Raw genomic sequence first — 15,633 nt, 5'->3', positions numbered from 1 at the left:
GTAGATCTCGTGGTTTCGTCCGGGTACCGTAGATCTCGTGGTTTCGTCCGGGTACCGTAGATCTCGTGGTTTCGTCCGGGTACCGTAGATCTCGTGGTTTCGTCCGGGTACCGTAGATCTCGTGGTTTCGTCCGGGTACCGTAGATCTCGTGGTTTCGTCCGGGTACCGTAGATCTCGTGGTTTCGTCCGGGTACCGTAGATCTCGTGGTTTCGTCCGGGTACCGTAGATCTCGTGGTTTCGTCCGGGTACCGTAGATCTCGTGGTTTCGTCCGGGTACCGTAGATCTCGTGGTTTCGTCCGGGTACCGTAGATCTCGTGGTTTCGTCCGGGTACCGTAGATCTCGTGGTTTCGTCCGGGTACCGTAGATCTCGTGGTTTCGTCCGGGTACCGTAGATCTCGTGGTTTCGTCCGGGTACCGTAGATCTCGTGGTTTCGTCCGGGTACCGTAGATCTCGTGGTTTCGTCCGGGTACCGTAGATCTCGTGGTTTCGTCCGGGTACCGTAGATCTCGTGGTTTCGTCCGGGTACCGTTTCTAGTATCCGAAACTTAAAAAGGGTGTCTTTCTCAAGGATCCAAAGCCTTATATGGGTTTCTTATTCTAGGTTCCCAAGCCAAATAGGGGTTCCTTTTACTGGGTTCCCAAGCCCACTGTTGATCTTGACAGTTGTACGTAGTGCAATCTGGATATTGTATATCGAGTAGTTTGATCGGGATACCGTAGATCTCGTAGTTTCGTCCGGGTACCGTAGATCTCGTGGTTTCGTCCGGGTACCGTAGATCTCGTGGTTTCGTCCGGGTACCGTAGATCTCGTGGTTTCGTCCGGGTACCGTAGATCTCGTGGTTTCGTCCGGGTACCGTAGATCTCGTGGTTTCGTCCGGGTACCGTAGATCTCGTGGTTTCGTCCGGGTACCGTAGATCTCGTGGTTTCGTCCGGGTACCGTAGATCTCGTGGTTTCGTCCGGGTACCGTAGATCTCGTGGTTTCGTCCGGGTACCGTAGATCTCGTGGTTTCGTCCGGGTACCGTAGACCTCGTGGTTTCGTCCGGGTACCGTAGACCTCGTGGTTTCGTCCGGGTACAATTGCAAAAATTGTTTTGAAAAGTCAGATGATGCCATAGATTCTAGGTTATTTAAAATATAAACATATTCCTTTATGATAAGAATAGTAACATTCTCGATAAGTAGCGCTGAAAATGTTGGAAAATGCTTCATCGCCAAATGCTAAATCTAGTTGAGTACCACCATCAGTTGATTGCTTCAAGCTAAGACCTTGTAAAAGTTGAAACCCATTATCAGAGAAGAAATCAATTAGCTTCTTGGTTTTAAGAGATGATGTCTCAAGAAGGTTAATGTTGAAGTCACCAACTATGACGCTGGGAATATCATCATCATAATATTCCGCCACACATTTCCCAATACCATATATTATGTCGCGAGTGTTGCAAGATGGGGAAGAGTAAACTGCTAGTACAGAAAGGCGTAAATCACCTAACGTTCCATCCATCCACAAGCATTCAATATGAGAGGTTATTGTTGGTTCGGCCGTGTATACACGGATCCTGGTGTTAGTTACATTTTCTTTGATATAAGCTGATACTCCATATGGTTTTCGTCGCGACTCACGAGGGAGGCGAATACCATTTAACTCCGAAAATCCAACTTTAAAATCATCCGTTTCTTTGGCCCAGGTTTCAACTAAGAATACCATATCTGATTCCATTATTTTCAGGTATGAGGTCACATCTTTTAAATGACAATTTAAAGACTGTACATTATGTACATAAATAGACATTTTTTGATCCAAAAAAGGTAGAATCAACGGGCAATCGTTTCGTAGCCGCTCCATCTCTAAGGCAACAGCGTCTTTATTTTTAATCACGGGTTTAGGCGCTGTGAACTTTCCCACGATGAACAAACCATTTGATGTCTTGGCTCTACTAGAAGCGACGTATAATTGCGATCTTTTCATGGTTCGCTTTTGATTAAGATGAACAACTACTTGAGAGTAGGTGTCTCCTTGACTCTTGTGTACAGTAATAGTTTCGGCAATTACTAGAGGATATTGCTTTCTTGTTACGTAGATGTTCTTCTGTCCTGAACGTCTAGTGAAACTTCTGACAATCTTTTCAATAGGCGTCCATGATTCATTAATATTCTCGGCTGCCATTAATCCTTGCGCCTGCGCTCTAGTCTCTTTTCCAGTCTTTTCATCATTAAATTCAATCCAAACTCGAACAGGAACTTGGTCACCTTTTTGATTTTGGCCATACTGTATTTTTCTTAGCCTACCAGTTGCACCATTTACCAAACCATCGGCAGTGTTCAAATTGTTGGTGATCATGTACCTGATACCAACCATTAGAGTTAATTCTCTTGGTAAACCGCTGGTTTCTTGGGTTTTTAAGGTTTTGACGGCTTCTAGAATTCTTGCTTTTATTTCGTTGCTGGCATCACCAGTGGCCGAGTCAAATGAGACTGAGAATATCTTTTCAGCATTCCGTGAACATAACTTTAATTCATTGAACGCATTGACTTCATCATTTGTTGCAAACAAATGAAGTGATTCCAAAGGTTGAGGTCTTGAAATAGATATTTCCAGACTTCGAAACAAATCAACGTCAGCGGGTGTCATCTCTCCCATGGACATTCGATTTAAAGCCATTGCAAATATTTTGTCATCTTTCTGCTTCATAATTTCGCTAAACTCATAGAGCTTAAATTCTTCCCACAGTGGACTTCCAATTAGGGCCGCATAGGGGTTATTCTTCTCCTTTAAGGGCATGAATGTGTAGTTATCCCCAACAGGGGGTAATTGGTTGTAGTCTCCCACGAGAATAACAGAAATACCACCAAAATGCTTTGAAGATCCGAAGATTTGTTGGGCTCTTAGCTTAATATAATTGAATATTTTGGCTCCACACATAGATATTTCATCTATTATCAGAAGTTTCAAGCCTAAAAGAGAACATCTTTTTCTGTTTAATGTGTCGTTGTCCATTGGGTTCATCTTGCCAGAAAATTGGTTAGTTGGCAAATTAAAGGCAGAGTGAAGAGTGACACCATCAATATTAAAAGCCGCTTTCCCGGTGAAAGCCGTTCTAAGAACAGATAATTGTGATGGATCGGCACCAGGCTTGTCTTTTTCATGCCTAGAAACGGCTTCAAAAATGGCTTGAATCAAAAGACTTTTTCCAACACCAGCACCGCCTGTTATCAGAATCCTCAAAGGTTGTCCTTGAGATGTTTTGAAATGATTAAGTACGTAATAGAAAATCTCTCGCTGCTTCGAGTTAAGTTTTCGAAGCATGCTGTAATATTCTTCATTGTTGACCAGAGTAACTGTTGGAGTGAAGTTGGCAGCGCTTGTCTGTTGAATATCTGAAGTTATGTCACAAACGGCTTCTTGAAGAGAGTTGACGAAATATTGCGGATCATCCAATGAGAAACTTCTATCACGCTCGTTTTGATGTTCAATCATAGGTTGTATATTTTGAACGTTATTTGTGTGTTGGTTTTCTCTTATTTCTTGAATCATTTGGTCCAGATCCAAATCATCGACTTGATTTATAAATTCCCTTCTAACTCGAGATATTTCCAGCTTACGGGTTTCATAGATTTCTTCTACGTTAGCTTCCAGCAATTCAGTTTCCTCACAACGCCAAGGTAAAAACAACATTAATTCCACTCGACAGTAGTTTTTGAGATCATTCACCATACTGTACTTTTTGAATCTGATTACTTTGGCCTGTATCCTTTTCCTGACGTATCCTGAAGAATCTTTCAGTTCAAGAGACGTTTCAACTGAAATCGTGTCATTTCCTTCATCTTCATCTTCGTTCTAATTTTGGGTTCTCCTATTGCGTTTGGTTCGGGAAAACTCATACCACGAGGCGAAAGCGGCTAGACTGAGATTTTCCAAGTCATCAGGTCTCGCAATGTAGTGCTCGATGATGCCATCAGAAAAAACGTCTGTACTATCATCAGGCAATAATTCCAATTCCGATGGTCTTTTCAGAATGTGCACCCTTTCTTCCGGGGGTGAAGTATTGATGTAAATATGAGCACAACTGCTTCAACAAATTGGTATGGAAAGTAAGATGTAGCAGCATTCTTGAGCGCTAATTTCTTCGCAGTGGATAAATTTATTAGCAATAACCTTTAATCTCTCTTTTATACCACTGCCTTTATTTTCTGCGTCTTTGATAGCTTCTCTAAGGAGCATTGACATACCCTTTTGGGTTTTACCAATGTACGAAACGATATACATGAGACAGGCGTACGGGTCTAAGACGTATTGAAGATCCATATTAGCGTTCCATAACTCCAAAATCTTCTTGTTGTATGGATTTATTCTAATTTCTTTTGGCGATCTTTTAAGAAGTACAGTGCACCTTCTAATTGGATAAGTTACAGCTGCAATATATTGCTCTTCCGTCATGTTCAGAGTCCCCAAAAATTCTTCAAATGTTTCCGGTGCAGTTTCAACTTTCAAATTCTCGATAGCTTTTCGCACCAATTTGCTTAAGCCTTCAACCTCTTCAACACTTTCGTTTCCATCACGTTTTGAAGGGTCGTAAATAACGGTTCTTCCCATTGGCGGAAAAGGTATTCCAAAACGACACGATGACTGTCCACTATCGTTCTTCTTACGACAGGTTTTGGAATGCTTGTGGGTTTGCAGCTTGACCAAGTTGTTCCATTTTTCACTTCCATCCCCTTTCGAGCAAGTAATGTTGGTATCAATGAATATGATAACCTCTTCCAGATTGGAGTTATCGGTTCTCAATTGTGGAGCGTTTTTATTCCAGAGGAGTATATGAGCGTGTGGTGATCCCCTCATTTGGAACTCTATTCTAATATAGTAATCATCAATGGTACCAATCGGTGACTCCTTGCTTCGTAGAAACTTGAAAAATTCTCTCAAACGATAATCAAAATATCGGCTGCAGGTGACAGGGTCCTCGTTGATAAGCTTAGCTATATCCATAAATCCCAAGGTTTTCACATATTCTTTCGCAGTTTCTCGAGGGTGCCCAGCAATGACGCACAAGGACTCCAAAAGCTCTTCCCATTTCGTCTCAGCCGCACTCAGAGTAAGGAACCATGTAGGATTACCAAGTTGGCGAACCATAGCCAGAAGATCTTTTTCACGCTGTTGTAAATAGCCAGGGGAAGATCTGACGCTTTCCAAAACTTTGTAACCATCATCGTGTTTCACCAGAGAATCCAAACTTCCAGGTGCTGTTAAGGCTCCCGCTGTGTATGATTGGCCAGCTTTGGACTTGGTTTTTCTCATGCAAATATTAGTAGCGCTTCTTAGTTTGGACGATACTAATTTAACGTAGGAATAAAATATTTTCGGAATACTAGACGCACAACGCCTATCGCTGCATCTGAATTCCCATTTTATTTGCTGTGTGTACGTTGCCTTAGGTGGAAGCCTCAAAGCTTGGCCAGCATAAATACCCGGGAAAGAAAGGTATTCGGAGTCCTCATCATAAAGAATAGATTGTGGTGTCTGCCCTTCTCCAGGAGCATAAGTTTTACTTCCAATCTGAGGTGTAATTTGATCTTCAGACGAAAGCAATAGGGTATCTTTATTGCCATTATTTAATTGCGTTTCTTCACAAATTTCTTCCCATTCCTCGTCACTGTCAGGTACGTGTTGAGGTTCTGCAACGGCACTCTCTCGTGCATCTGTACCAACAGAGGGCGTGTGCTCTACTTGAGTTGGCATATCTTCTTCATTTATAAGGAAATCTATGCTATTTGATTGACTGAATTCCAAAGCCAGGTCATCTGGAACTGTAACTTCATGTTTTAAATATAGCGGAGTTGTTATTAGGAACTTTAAGGCATCCATAATTTTTCTGGGACGAACGGTTTCAAACATATAGTGGTGTTGATATTCCTTCTTCCTCATGAGTTTAATTTGAACAACTTGGGTGTCAGTGGGACTCCTTGGTAAAATAGAAACCGAAGAGTCGATTGAAACTGGTACATTTACGACATTACCTCGAATGCCTCTTTGCTGATCAACTCCTAGTTTTCTTATTTGCATAAACGGTAATCGAGGAGAAACCATTCTACACTCCAGTTCCGTTAGATTTTTCAACTCTAGAGGCAAATCAGGAAAACAAAAGCCATTTTCTTTGGACAACGGTGGTACTTTCTTTCAAGAAACATAGTTGTAGCAACAAGAACACAACAAAATAAGTGACGGAAGCACTCTATGATTTATTCCTTCAACTGATAAGTATTTAACCGACTCTGTTTTCTTATCAGAAGTACGGAAAAATAATCCAGAACAACATTCGCATTTATGATCTAAACCATCTGATATATTTTGGAGATAGATGTTTTCATAATATTGTGGATGTTGTTTATTACTGTTTCTTCTTGCTCTATCTCTTATCAGCTCCAAATGAGCATAATTTTCATCAAGTCGTGGAACTTGTCTTGTAACATTGTCTCGCTGTAGTTCATTTCTAGCATAGTCTTCATTCTCTCTTCTTCTTTTTTTAGAAACATTATCCCTTATCAATTTGGATTGAGCAGAATTATTAGTTGACAGGTTTTGACTAGTTTTAGGAGCCTCACTAGCTGAATGAGCTTCAAAAGTTGGATTCTCACTCATTGAAGCACCGTCAAAAATTGGTGGGTCCTCCCATGTTGAAGAACCGTCAAAATATGATGGGTTCTGACCTGATAAAGGCCCATCAAAAAATGTAGGGTCCTCTATCGTTGAAGAATCCTCAAATTGCGATGAGTTCTGAGTTGCTAAAGGCCCCTGAAAAGATGTAGGGACCTTTATCGTTGATGAATCCTCAAAATGCGATGGGTTCTGAGTTGCTAAAGACCCATGAAAAGATGTCGAAGGACTCTCAAGATGTGAGGAATTCAAACTTGATGAAAGAACCACAAAAGTTGTAGGGTTCATACTTGTTGAAGAACCCTCAAAATGTGATGGGTCCTGACTAACTAAAGACCCCTCAAAAGATGTAGGGTTCACAGTTGTTGAAATGCCTTGAAACATTGAATTGCTTTGACATGCTACAGCAGAAAAGCCGTCAAAGGACTGCTAGGTACTCCTTTTTTTCTCAGCGTATCTTTCTCGTTTACGTGCATTTTCTCTTAATCGGAAGTCTGGATTTTGACGTAATCTTCTCATTTTTTCTTTCGGTGACTCTTTTACAGATGAAAACTATGAAGTTTGTTGATTAAAATATTCTTTGGATATTAAAATATTAAAAAATATGCACAAATTTATGTGAAGTCTTACTACTAATATTACTATTGAATGAGAGTTAATAAGCCGCAAATAATGTTACAAGATTTTTGGCTAAAATTTACCTTGAACTAAAACTAAACAATTAAAAGCAACATGCACTAGTTTAACTATGAATTATGATATAATTACAATGATACACAAATCAAGCAAAGGCTTAAGCTTTCAAGTAATTATACAACCCCTTATTTAACGAACAAAAAGTAAGTATTTTAAAAAAAGTATCAAATATTAAATATAAAAAGCGTAGTTTTCCTTTAAACACAAAAATAATACTTAGCTGGAAGACAAATATTTAAATCACGAATTAATCAGGGTAATCAGAAAATCTCGCTTGTGGCACAACAACAGAGGTTTGGAAAACGGTTTTTTTATAATTTTTGAAACAGTACATCGCTCGCAGTGCAGAGCTAAAGTTCCCTCCTCCCTGGTCAGATCTAGGCTATATTTAGCGCCATCACGTCGGCCTAATTTAAATGCATATGGCAATGTTATTTTAAACCTTTTTGCTCATATATAAAATTTACAATTAAAAAACTAAATTTAATATAGAGTTAACAATTAATAATTATTGCTTCGAAATTGTTGCAAAAATAGTAGTGTATGTACGTAGATGACGCTACAATAGGGCAACGCCGGTACTGTCCGGTAGCCTGTAGGCATAGAAAAGCGTCTGCACTCCGTTCTGCAAGGAAGTAGATTTGAAGATGGTTTGAGCAAATTTTAAAATTTGGTTCATAACTGTTGCATTTAAGAATGGGATGACGATATTGATATATCATTAACGTTTATAGGCAAATTTAAACTTGAAATGATAATTTTTCTTTGTCCAAACTTGTTACTTAAAAGTAGGGTTGTAAATTTTCCGGAAAAATAAAACGCGGAAAATTTTCCGGAAACTTTTCCGGAAAATTTTCCTCTTCGCGGAAAATTTTCCGCTAATCGGAAAAATATAAAACTAGCAATTATGAGAGCTTTGAGTCAATTTATCTAACTTTTAAAGATTTAGAACATTCTCCAGTTATTTTGCCATCTTTAGTAGATTTATTAAAGTACCACCAAATATTAGTGGTTGATTTTCCCATAATTTGTGACTTTAAACAGGGTTAACAAACTTAATAACATTAACAACATAACACCTCGTTTCCCTTACAATGACGCAGACGATCACTATCCTTTATGCCTGATAATTTTAGTTTCATTTGGGTCTCTTAACGGTTAGGTCTCGACTCTCCAACGCCTTATACCGTCATAAGAGGAAACAGTAACCCTATGCATGCAAGCGATAGCCAATGAGTGAGCTTTTCTTTTGCTATGGAGAATAGGGGTCACTAGACTCTGTGCCCTTGGACAATTTTTTACCCCTCCGAATTCACCTAAAACCAAATAATGACTGTTTTGAAAAGAAAGGCAATTGAAAAATATAGCTCGGTCATTTTCCCCGGAAAATTTTCCGACTTACAACCCTACTTAAAAGTGAAAAGAACCTTAGAAAGTGCTTGTGCTTGGTAAAATTTATTATTAGGATTATTTGAGTAATCAAACTTTTATAGAAAGATTTTATTACGAATGCCAATACTTAAAATTAAACATCAAATAATCATAAGAAAGTTTTAGCTAGGCTTTAGCTTATCTAATCCCAACACCCAAATTAAATGTACAGGTATAAGGAGCTAACAACTGGCTAGGGGGAAGAGATATTCTGACGTCACGCAGCCCCTCTCTGGTTGGAATTTTTCCGCGTAGAATACTGTTTCCAACCGTTAGTTAGTAAGAGATAGAAGGGTGTGACGTCTCAGGGTCAGAACTGTTAGCTCCCTATAGTTTAACCACAAAAATGTGTCTATCTGGAAGCACTTGCAAGTTAATTTAATAAACTTAAAATATAAACACTTAATAGATGGTAATATCATAAACTTGCTAAGTTACAGAAGTTTCCCTGATACACTCTCTAGAGACTACGGTATAAACTTCGTTTGGTTTACAAATCAAATATCTCTTACGTTAAAAATGTGTTTAGTTTAAATTAGATTTTAGACTTTTCGACGAGTAGAATCCCTAAAATAATTTTGTAAACCTTCTAATGCTAAAAACGCGACATAGTTTACTGCTAATCTACCATTCGTGAATTTCCCGCCAAGAGTTTACATTTCAGAGGCGCTGCGTGTTAGTTTACCTCTCGTATACGAGCGCTACCATGGAAACGGCCCACCCCCAACAGGAGAGGCGAGAGTAACGCGCCCGCCGCTAGAGATACTAGGTTTAGGCAACATAACTGGACTTAAGTAGTAAGTCTAGACAGCCGAGAGCGTAAAGGCGTCAATCCGTGGAGTGCAAACTCTGTGAGATGATGCGGGTTCGATACCCGGTCGAGGCGGAAAATAATTTCATAAATAAATAAAGTACGTTGCATAGAGTATAGATGTCACTGAAATTCATATTTCTAGCGAGAAATTTGAATTGAAAGTAACTTTATTTATGATGGATTCTCTCAGGTTACACCAAAAATTGGGGGAGAAGAGGGGGAGAGAAGACGCCCAGCCGCAAGGGGTAATTGCAATGCTTCCGCAGTCTATAGACAGCGAAAGCAAAAAGACCTGAGCACCCTTCACATGGCCACGTTGGACCTTCTTTAATACTTTCAAAATAAGTCCTCTCTATAAACAAAGGATTTGTCCTCCTTTCAGCCATAGACAATCTATTTCTAGAACGCTCTGGGTTTCTAACATTTACATTTTCACGCCTGGCAGCCTTACTCAACTGATTTTTAACACGTTCAGTTTCAACGTACTCTAAATCTTGACGTTTATTAGCCATAGCCAACTGATTTTTATCACGTTCAGTTTCAACGTACTCTAAATCTTGCCGTTTATTAGCCATACTTAACTGGTTCTTAACTCTTTCGCTTGCTCTATACCATTCATCCAGCCTTTTAACTCTCTTGGTCAGTATACCAACTTGGTGTTCCCTTTCACGATATTACTCATTCTCCCGCTTTTTGGCCATTGATCGCGCCTCTTTCATTCTATACTCTTCATTCTGTCTCAAAATTCCATGAGACGTACAAGGTAATTGTTCATCGTTCTCTACCATTGTCGAACTATTAGCATTATTACTAACTAAATTCATAGGTTCATCGTCAGTAACCAGCTCTGGGTTTACAAAAGAGCGATCTGAACCAGAACTACCGTGGCCGACTGGCGACGCCATAGATCTCTCAAACATATTAGGACTGGACGTTCTAGCACCGCTACCTTCACCCTTAGCTTTTTCTGAGCTGCTAAAACTCGTCTCCTTTCATTTTCTCTCTTTTTAAACTCTGGATCCGACCTTTTTGCCCTCATCCTTTCCCTAGCTTTACGCTTTCGCATTTCCTCCTTACTCTCAACATTATCTTCCTCCATTTTACATACAAAAAGTCAAATACTCACAAAAAGAAGCGGCAAAAACCTGCTGGCTCTTTACAACCACTTAATTTCACTTACTCTCCAACTTCCAACAACAATAATATACCGGTAGTTTAATTGACAACCTACTAGCATAGAAATTCTCATAAAGAATGGCTTTCGCGGACTAAAAAGGTCAATTTTCAACTAGACTTAGATTAAAAATATAATTTTTGTGATTTTTTTTTTCGAACTGTTATCTAAAGCTAGATGGTTTTAGGTCAAACAAACAAGGAGTGTAAACACAATAGTGGAAGCTTTAGTCTTATTCAAAACATAAATATCAATTTCAATCTCTACAATTTGCTTAAAAATATCTTTTTTAACCCTGCCCAACAAGTTCGGATTTTTCTAAAGCAAGTGTTCAGAATCAAAGCTCATAAAATATTTTTTAACAAAGAATAAATCTTCAATATTCTTATTAATAATAAATCAAGAGGATTAAAAAATGTCAGTTTAATTTAAGCTTTTATCATGATTACACTCTACAGCTACACTACTCTTACACAAACAAGGAGTATAAACCCATTAGTGGAAACAGTATTTTTATTGAAATATGAAACAATCCCGCTTATGTTTATCATCTCTGGACATTGGTAAAAATTCACTCCATTACTCCTAGGTATGCACAGGATTTTAGTCCTTTATAACTCAAATTCGTCTGATTATGTTTTAAAAAAATTTTTCCTTATCATCGTGGTGCTTCGCGACGGTAAAATATTTAAATACGCCACTAATAAAGTATATAGTTTCAACTTCTCAATTCTTTAAGAAAAGAAATTGAAAACACCCAAGGAGTATGAACAGAGGTGTGGAAGTTTCAAAGGTGGCCGCGAATTGAAAACCTCTTTCTAATTGTGTACCAACAACGCGAATGAGGCCAAAATAGGGAAACACACACAGACACACACGATCGTTACAGAACCTCTCCGTGACATACGTCACTCGGAGAGGTAAAAATCATGGTTTTTTTTATTGGGGAAGCCGTTACTCTTGAGAGGTTTCACAAAACCTACGCAACTATTTGTACTTTGGTCGTAATCAATTCTTTCACAAATCCGCGTCCCATCTTCACTTATAGAGACACATTTGTGTGACACATGGTACCGCTTAATATGGTCCAATAATGCTTTTACTCTAATTTCGCCTTTTAATCGATATGCGATCTTCGAATAAGTATCGCCTGACCTGTCGAAGCCAAGGTAAAGAAGATGCCATGTTCTAAGACATAAATGAGTAAGCTAGTAACGCCGCTAAAATAAAAAAGCGCAACGCTAAATCTCTTTACACATTCCGAATGTCTTTTAGTTGTTGAGTGGCGATTTTCCCAAAGATGTTTTAGAAAACCACCAGCACCGTCCACCGATGTTGAAGTTTTATCATGCTCATTTAGCTGAATTCTCATATTGACCCGAATGTTGGAGAAAAGAGTTTCGTTTTCTCTAATCACGTTACCAATTTGTTCAATAGTAGTAATAAAATCCAAACTTTTAGATTGTGACGGATCTTTGCTTACCTTCATAAGCTTTCTTTCCTTTCGTTCAAGTCTAGTATAGTTATTGGTGTTAGATGTCAATTTAGAAGTGAATGCAAAGTCTGTAGAAGTTTCACAACTAGCAGATTCCCGCTCCCTCCTCAAGGATTTTCATGGAAGGGAGGTGTTCTAAAAATTCTTGTCGCCGATGTGATTTGTGACTTTGTTAGTCGAAGCACCAATAGTGGTTAACGTTTTCCTTTCTGTGGACTCGGTTATTGCTGTCGAATCATCAGAATTGGTTTGACTACAAATGGATTCTAATTCAATTTCTTGAGTGTCATCCTCTTCATTAATAGTTGTTGTAGTTTACACCTTCCTGCAAATTCGATATTTTTGGATTTTATTTCCCTTTTTTGTAGCGATTAATTTGGCAACGAATTGTAGTGCTGGCGGTCCGGTGTAAGGCGAAGTGGGTGCTGGCGATCCCGTGGCAGGAGAAGGGGGTGCTGGCGGTCCGGTGTAAGGCGAAGTGGGTGCTGGTGGTCCGGTGGCAGGTGAAGAGAATGTTGTCGATCAGGTGGCAAGCGAAGTGGGTTCTGGCGATCCGGTGGGAAGCGAAGTGGGTGCTGGTGATCCGGTGGCAGGCGAGGTGGGTGCTGGCGATCCGGTGGCAGGCGAGGTGGGTGCTGGCGATCCGGTGTAAGGCGAAATAAGTGCTGGCGGTCCGGTGTAAGGCGAAATAAGTGCTGGCAGTCCGGTGTAAGGCGAAATAAGTGCTGGCGGTCCGGTGTAAGGGGAAGTGGGTGCTGTGCCTTTTTAAGGTAGAGAGAGTGGTAATGTCTTGATTGAAATTTGTGCCTATTTGATCTCATATTTTTAGAGTAAAATTGACAGGCTAATAGTGACTATTTTAGTTTAACAACTTCACTCAGGCTTGGTTATTCGTTTCAGGATTTATCGAAGGAAGAAATATATTTAACTTAAGTCCAAATAGTTTTAATATATTAGTAAGCAGGATATTAGCTTCCATCTCATTCTCGTTAACATTTATATCTAAATTTAATAGCAATTAATAAAAGTGCAATACAATTATTTTTAGAAAGAAAATTACAGGCCATCCTTTTAATGCTACCGACTGTTTTTAAGGATGACATTAATTTTTGGTTTCTATCGGAGTAAATGTATATTTAAGTTAGTCGAATTTGGGCGAGATATATTTTCTTTCTGTTTTTTAATTTATTTACATTTTTCTTGAGGGGTGATAGGGTCGGGAAATTCCCTTCTTATTTTGATCCCTACTGGCCAATTTTTCTTCTTTCGTAGAGCTAATTCCTGGTCTCTTGTGCATTCTAGCTTGAAAACCCTAATAAATCGACCTGATTCTACTGATTTAATTGTAGTCCTAGTTATTTGCAGCTCTTCTAGACGATCTTGTAGTTCTTATTCTCTTTTTAACCACTACAGCGTTAAATTGATAGTTTTTATTGTTCGAGCAAGGATGATGGCCAGTTTTTTTATTGAAAAGTCGCTCACCCTTCCATAGCTATATTTGACAAGTAGTTTTTCTGTTTATCTAAACAACGCTGTTTTTGGCTGTTTTGAACTGTTATAAACACATGAAAACTCAATTTTTAGATCCTCAAATTTAAAGCGCTGCACAAAATTTGGAACGTACTCCACGCACGCTCTTTCCCCAAGGTGGTTAATTCCAGGCTTTAATATTCCCGAAATTCGCGCGATTCTACATGCTGTCGATCCGGTGGCAGGCGAAGTGAGTGTTGGCGATCCGGTGGCAGGCGGAGTGGGTGTTGGCGATCCGGTGGCAGGCGGAGTGGGTGTTGGCGATCCGGTGGCAGGTAGGAGGGTGCTGGCGATCGGGTGGCATGTGAGGAGGGTGCTGGCGATCGGGTGGCAGGCGAAGTGGGTGCTGGCGATCCGGTGGCAGGCGAAGTGGGTGTTGGCGATCCGGTGGCAGGCGAAGTGGGTGTTGGCGATGGTGGCAGGCGAAGTGGGTGTTGGCGATCCGGTGGCAGGCGGAGTGGGTGTTGGCGATCCGGTGGCAGGCGGAGAGGGTGCTGGCGATCCGGTGGCAGGCGGAGAGGGTGCCGGCGATCCGGTGGCAGGCGTTGTGGGTGCTGGCCATCCGGTGGCAGGCGGAGAGGGTGCTGGCGATCCGGTGGCAGGCGTTGTGGGTGCTGGCCATCCTGTGGCAGGCGGAGAGGGTGCTGGCGATCCGGTGGCAGGCGTTGTGGGTGCTGGCCATCCGGTGGCAGGCGGAGAGGGTGCTGGCGATCCGGTGGCAGGCGTTGTGGGTGCTGGCCATCCTGTGGCAGGCGGAGAGGGTGCTGGCGATCCGGTGGCAGGCGTTGTGGGTGCTGGCCATCCGGTAGCAGGCGTAGTGGGTGCTGGCGATCCGGTAGCAGGCGTAGTGGGTGCTGGCGATCCGGTAGCAGGCGTAGTGGGTGCTGGCGATCCGGTAGCAGGCGTACTGGGTGCTGGCGATCCGGTAGCAGGCGTAGTGGGTGCTGGCGATCCGGTGGCAGGCGAGTGGGTGCTGGCGATCCGGTGGCAGGCGAAGTGGGTGCCTGGTTGGTGGACGGATCATCGGACAACTTCAAATTAATTGCTTTAGTTGGAGATTGGTGGAAAAAGGTCACCCAGGAATTTAGCTTCACCACCAACGCCGAAGCCTGTTCACAAGTTGACAGTGAATTAATTATTTATCACTTGCATTAGCGATGAGAGGAAACATCGCTTCCTTTTCCACACGCCAGGTACATCGAGTTCCAAGGTTTCCTTTTCTGCTTGTGGAACAGTCGCTATTGAGATTATGACTATACCAAATTCATCATAAAAATTTCTTAACTTACAAAAAGCTTACCAAGAACGACCTGGTTTTTCCTGCTTCGATAGAACCATGTCTCTGACAACAGAACCGACATATTTAACTCCGAAATTAAATTTGCCGCTTTCTCCAAGATGACGAATGAAATCTTTGAAAATTTATAACGTCATGGAATGTTTCAAAAAAATGTGGGAGCTGCATACAGTTTGACATTGGATATCGGCTTCAGCTAGAATTTCTTTTAGTTTTCGAAACGTTTCTCTAGTATTGTCCCCAGGAACGAAACCCATCAAAAACTGGTGGAGCTGGTATTTTTGGTCAACGCCGTGACACGAAACTCGAACCATGGGTGTCGGGTTTTCGTATTCGACCAAGGATAAACCAATATCCATTTGGCTTCGAAAAATCTGTAAAAATAATAAATAAATGGTTAATTAAACGTGAAGATAGGACACCAAAATTTATTTCTTAATAACCTTGAGTTTTGATGGTACTTTTCTTACTGCCACATCCACAAACTCTATCAACGATTCCGTAGATGGGATCGTCAGATGAGGAGCAATCCCGTATG

At 40.8% G+C, this 15,633-nt stretch overlaps 2 protein-coding genes across 2 annotated transcripts in view; one reads left to right on the top strand and one right to left on the bottom strand.

Annotated features, from left to right (window-relative positions):
- LOC149623018 (uncharacterized) overlaps window positions 1-15,633 on the top strand; it is a 232,295-nt gene that overhangs the window by 95,289 nt on the left and 121,373 nt on the right. The gene's annotated exons all lie outside the window — the stretch shown is intronic.
- LOC149623021 (uncharacterized) lies at window positions 569-15,454 on the bottom strand. The gene is made up of 7 exons (XM_089853516.1): window positions 15,266-15,454; window positions 15,088-15,210; window positions 6,272-6,796; window positions 4,183-6,178; window positions 3,868-4,035; window positions 1,177-3,807; window positions 569-684 (listed from the first exon to the last, which is right to left on the bottom strand). The coding sequence occupies exons 1-7, from the start codon at window positions 15,452-15,454 to the stop codon at window positions 569-571; spliced, it is 5,748 nt and encodes a 1,915-aa protein (XP_089709642.1).

The sequence above is a fragment of the Phalangium opilio genome, unplaced genomic scaffold (genome assembly GCF_054372755.1).
Source record: "Phalangium opilio isolate 3A_F unplaced genomic scaffold, DU_Popi_V2 ptg000118l_1, whole genome shotgun sequence".
Classification (NCBI taxonomy): Eukaryota; Metazoa; Arthropoda; class Arachnida; order Opiliones; family Phalangiidae; genus Phalangium; species Phalangium opilio.
Note: the sequence above shows the minus strand (reverse complement) of the source record. Positions and strands in the feature narration are given on the sequence as shown.

Coding starts and splice junctions, on each gene's coding strand:
- LOC149623021 (XM_089853516.1), bottom strand. CDS start 15,454: ATGGATATTGGTTTATCCTTGGTCGAATACGAAAACCCGACACCCATG. Junction 6,797..15,087: donor TCGTTCTTGGTAAGCTTTTT/GTAAGTTAAGAA, acceptor ACATCTTTTCAG/GGGCCTTTAGCAACTCAGAA. Junction 685..1,176: donor CAGCGCTACTTATCGAGAAT/GTTACTATTCTT, acceptor TACAATATCCAG/ATTGCACTACGTACAACTGT.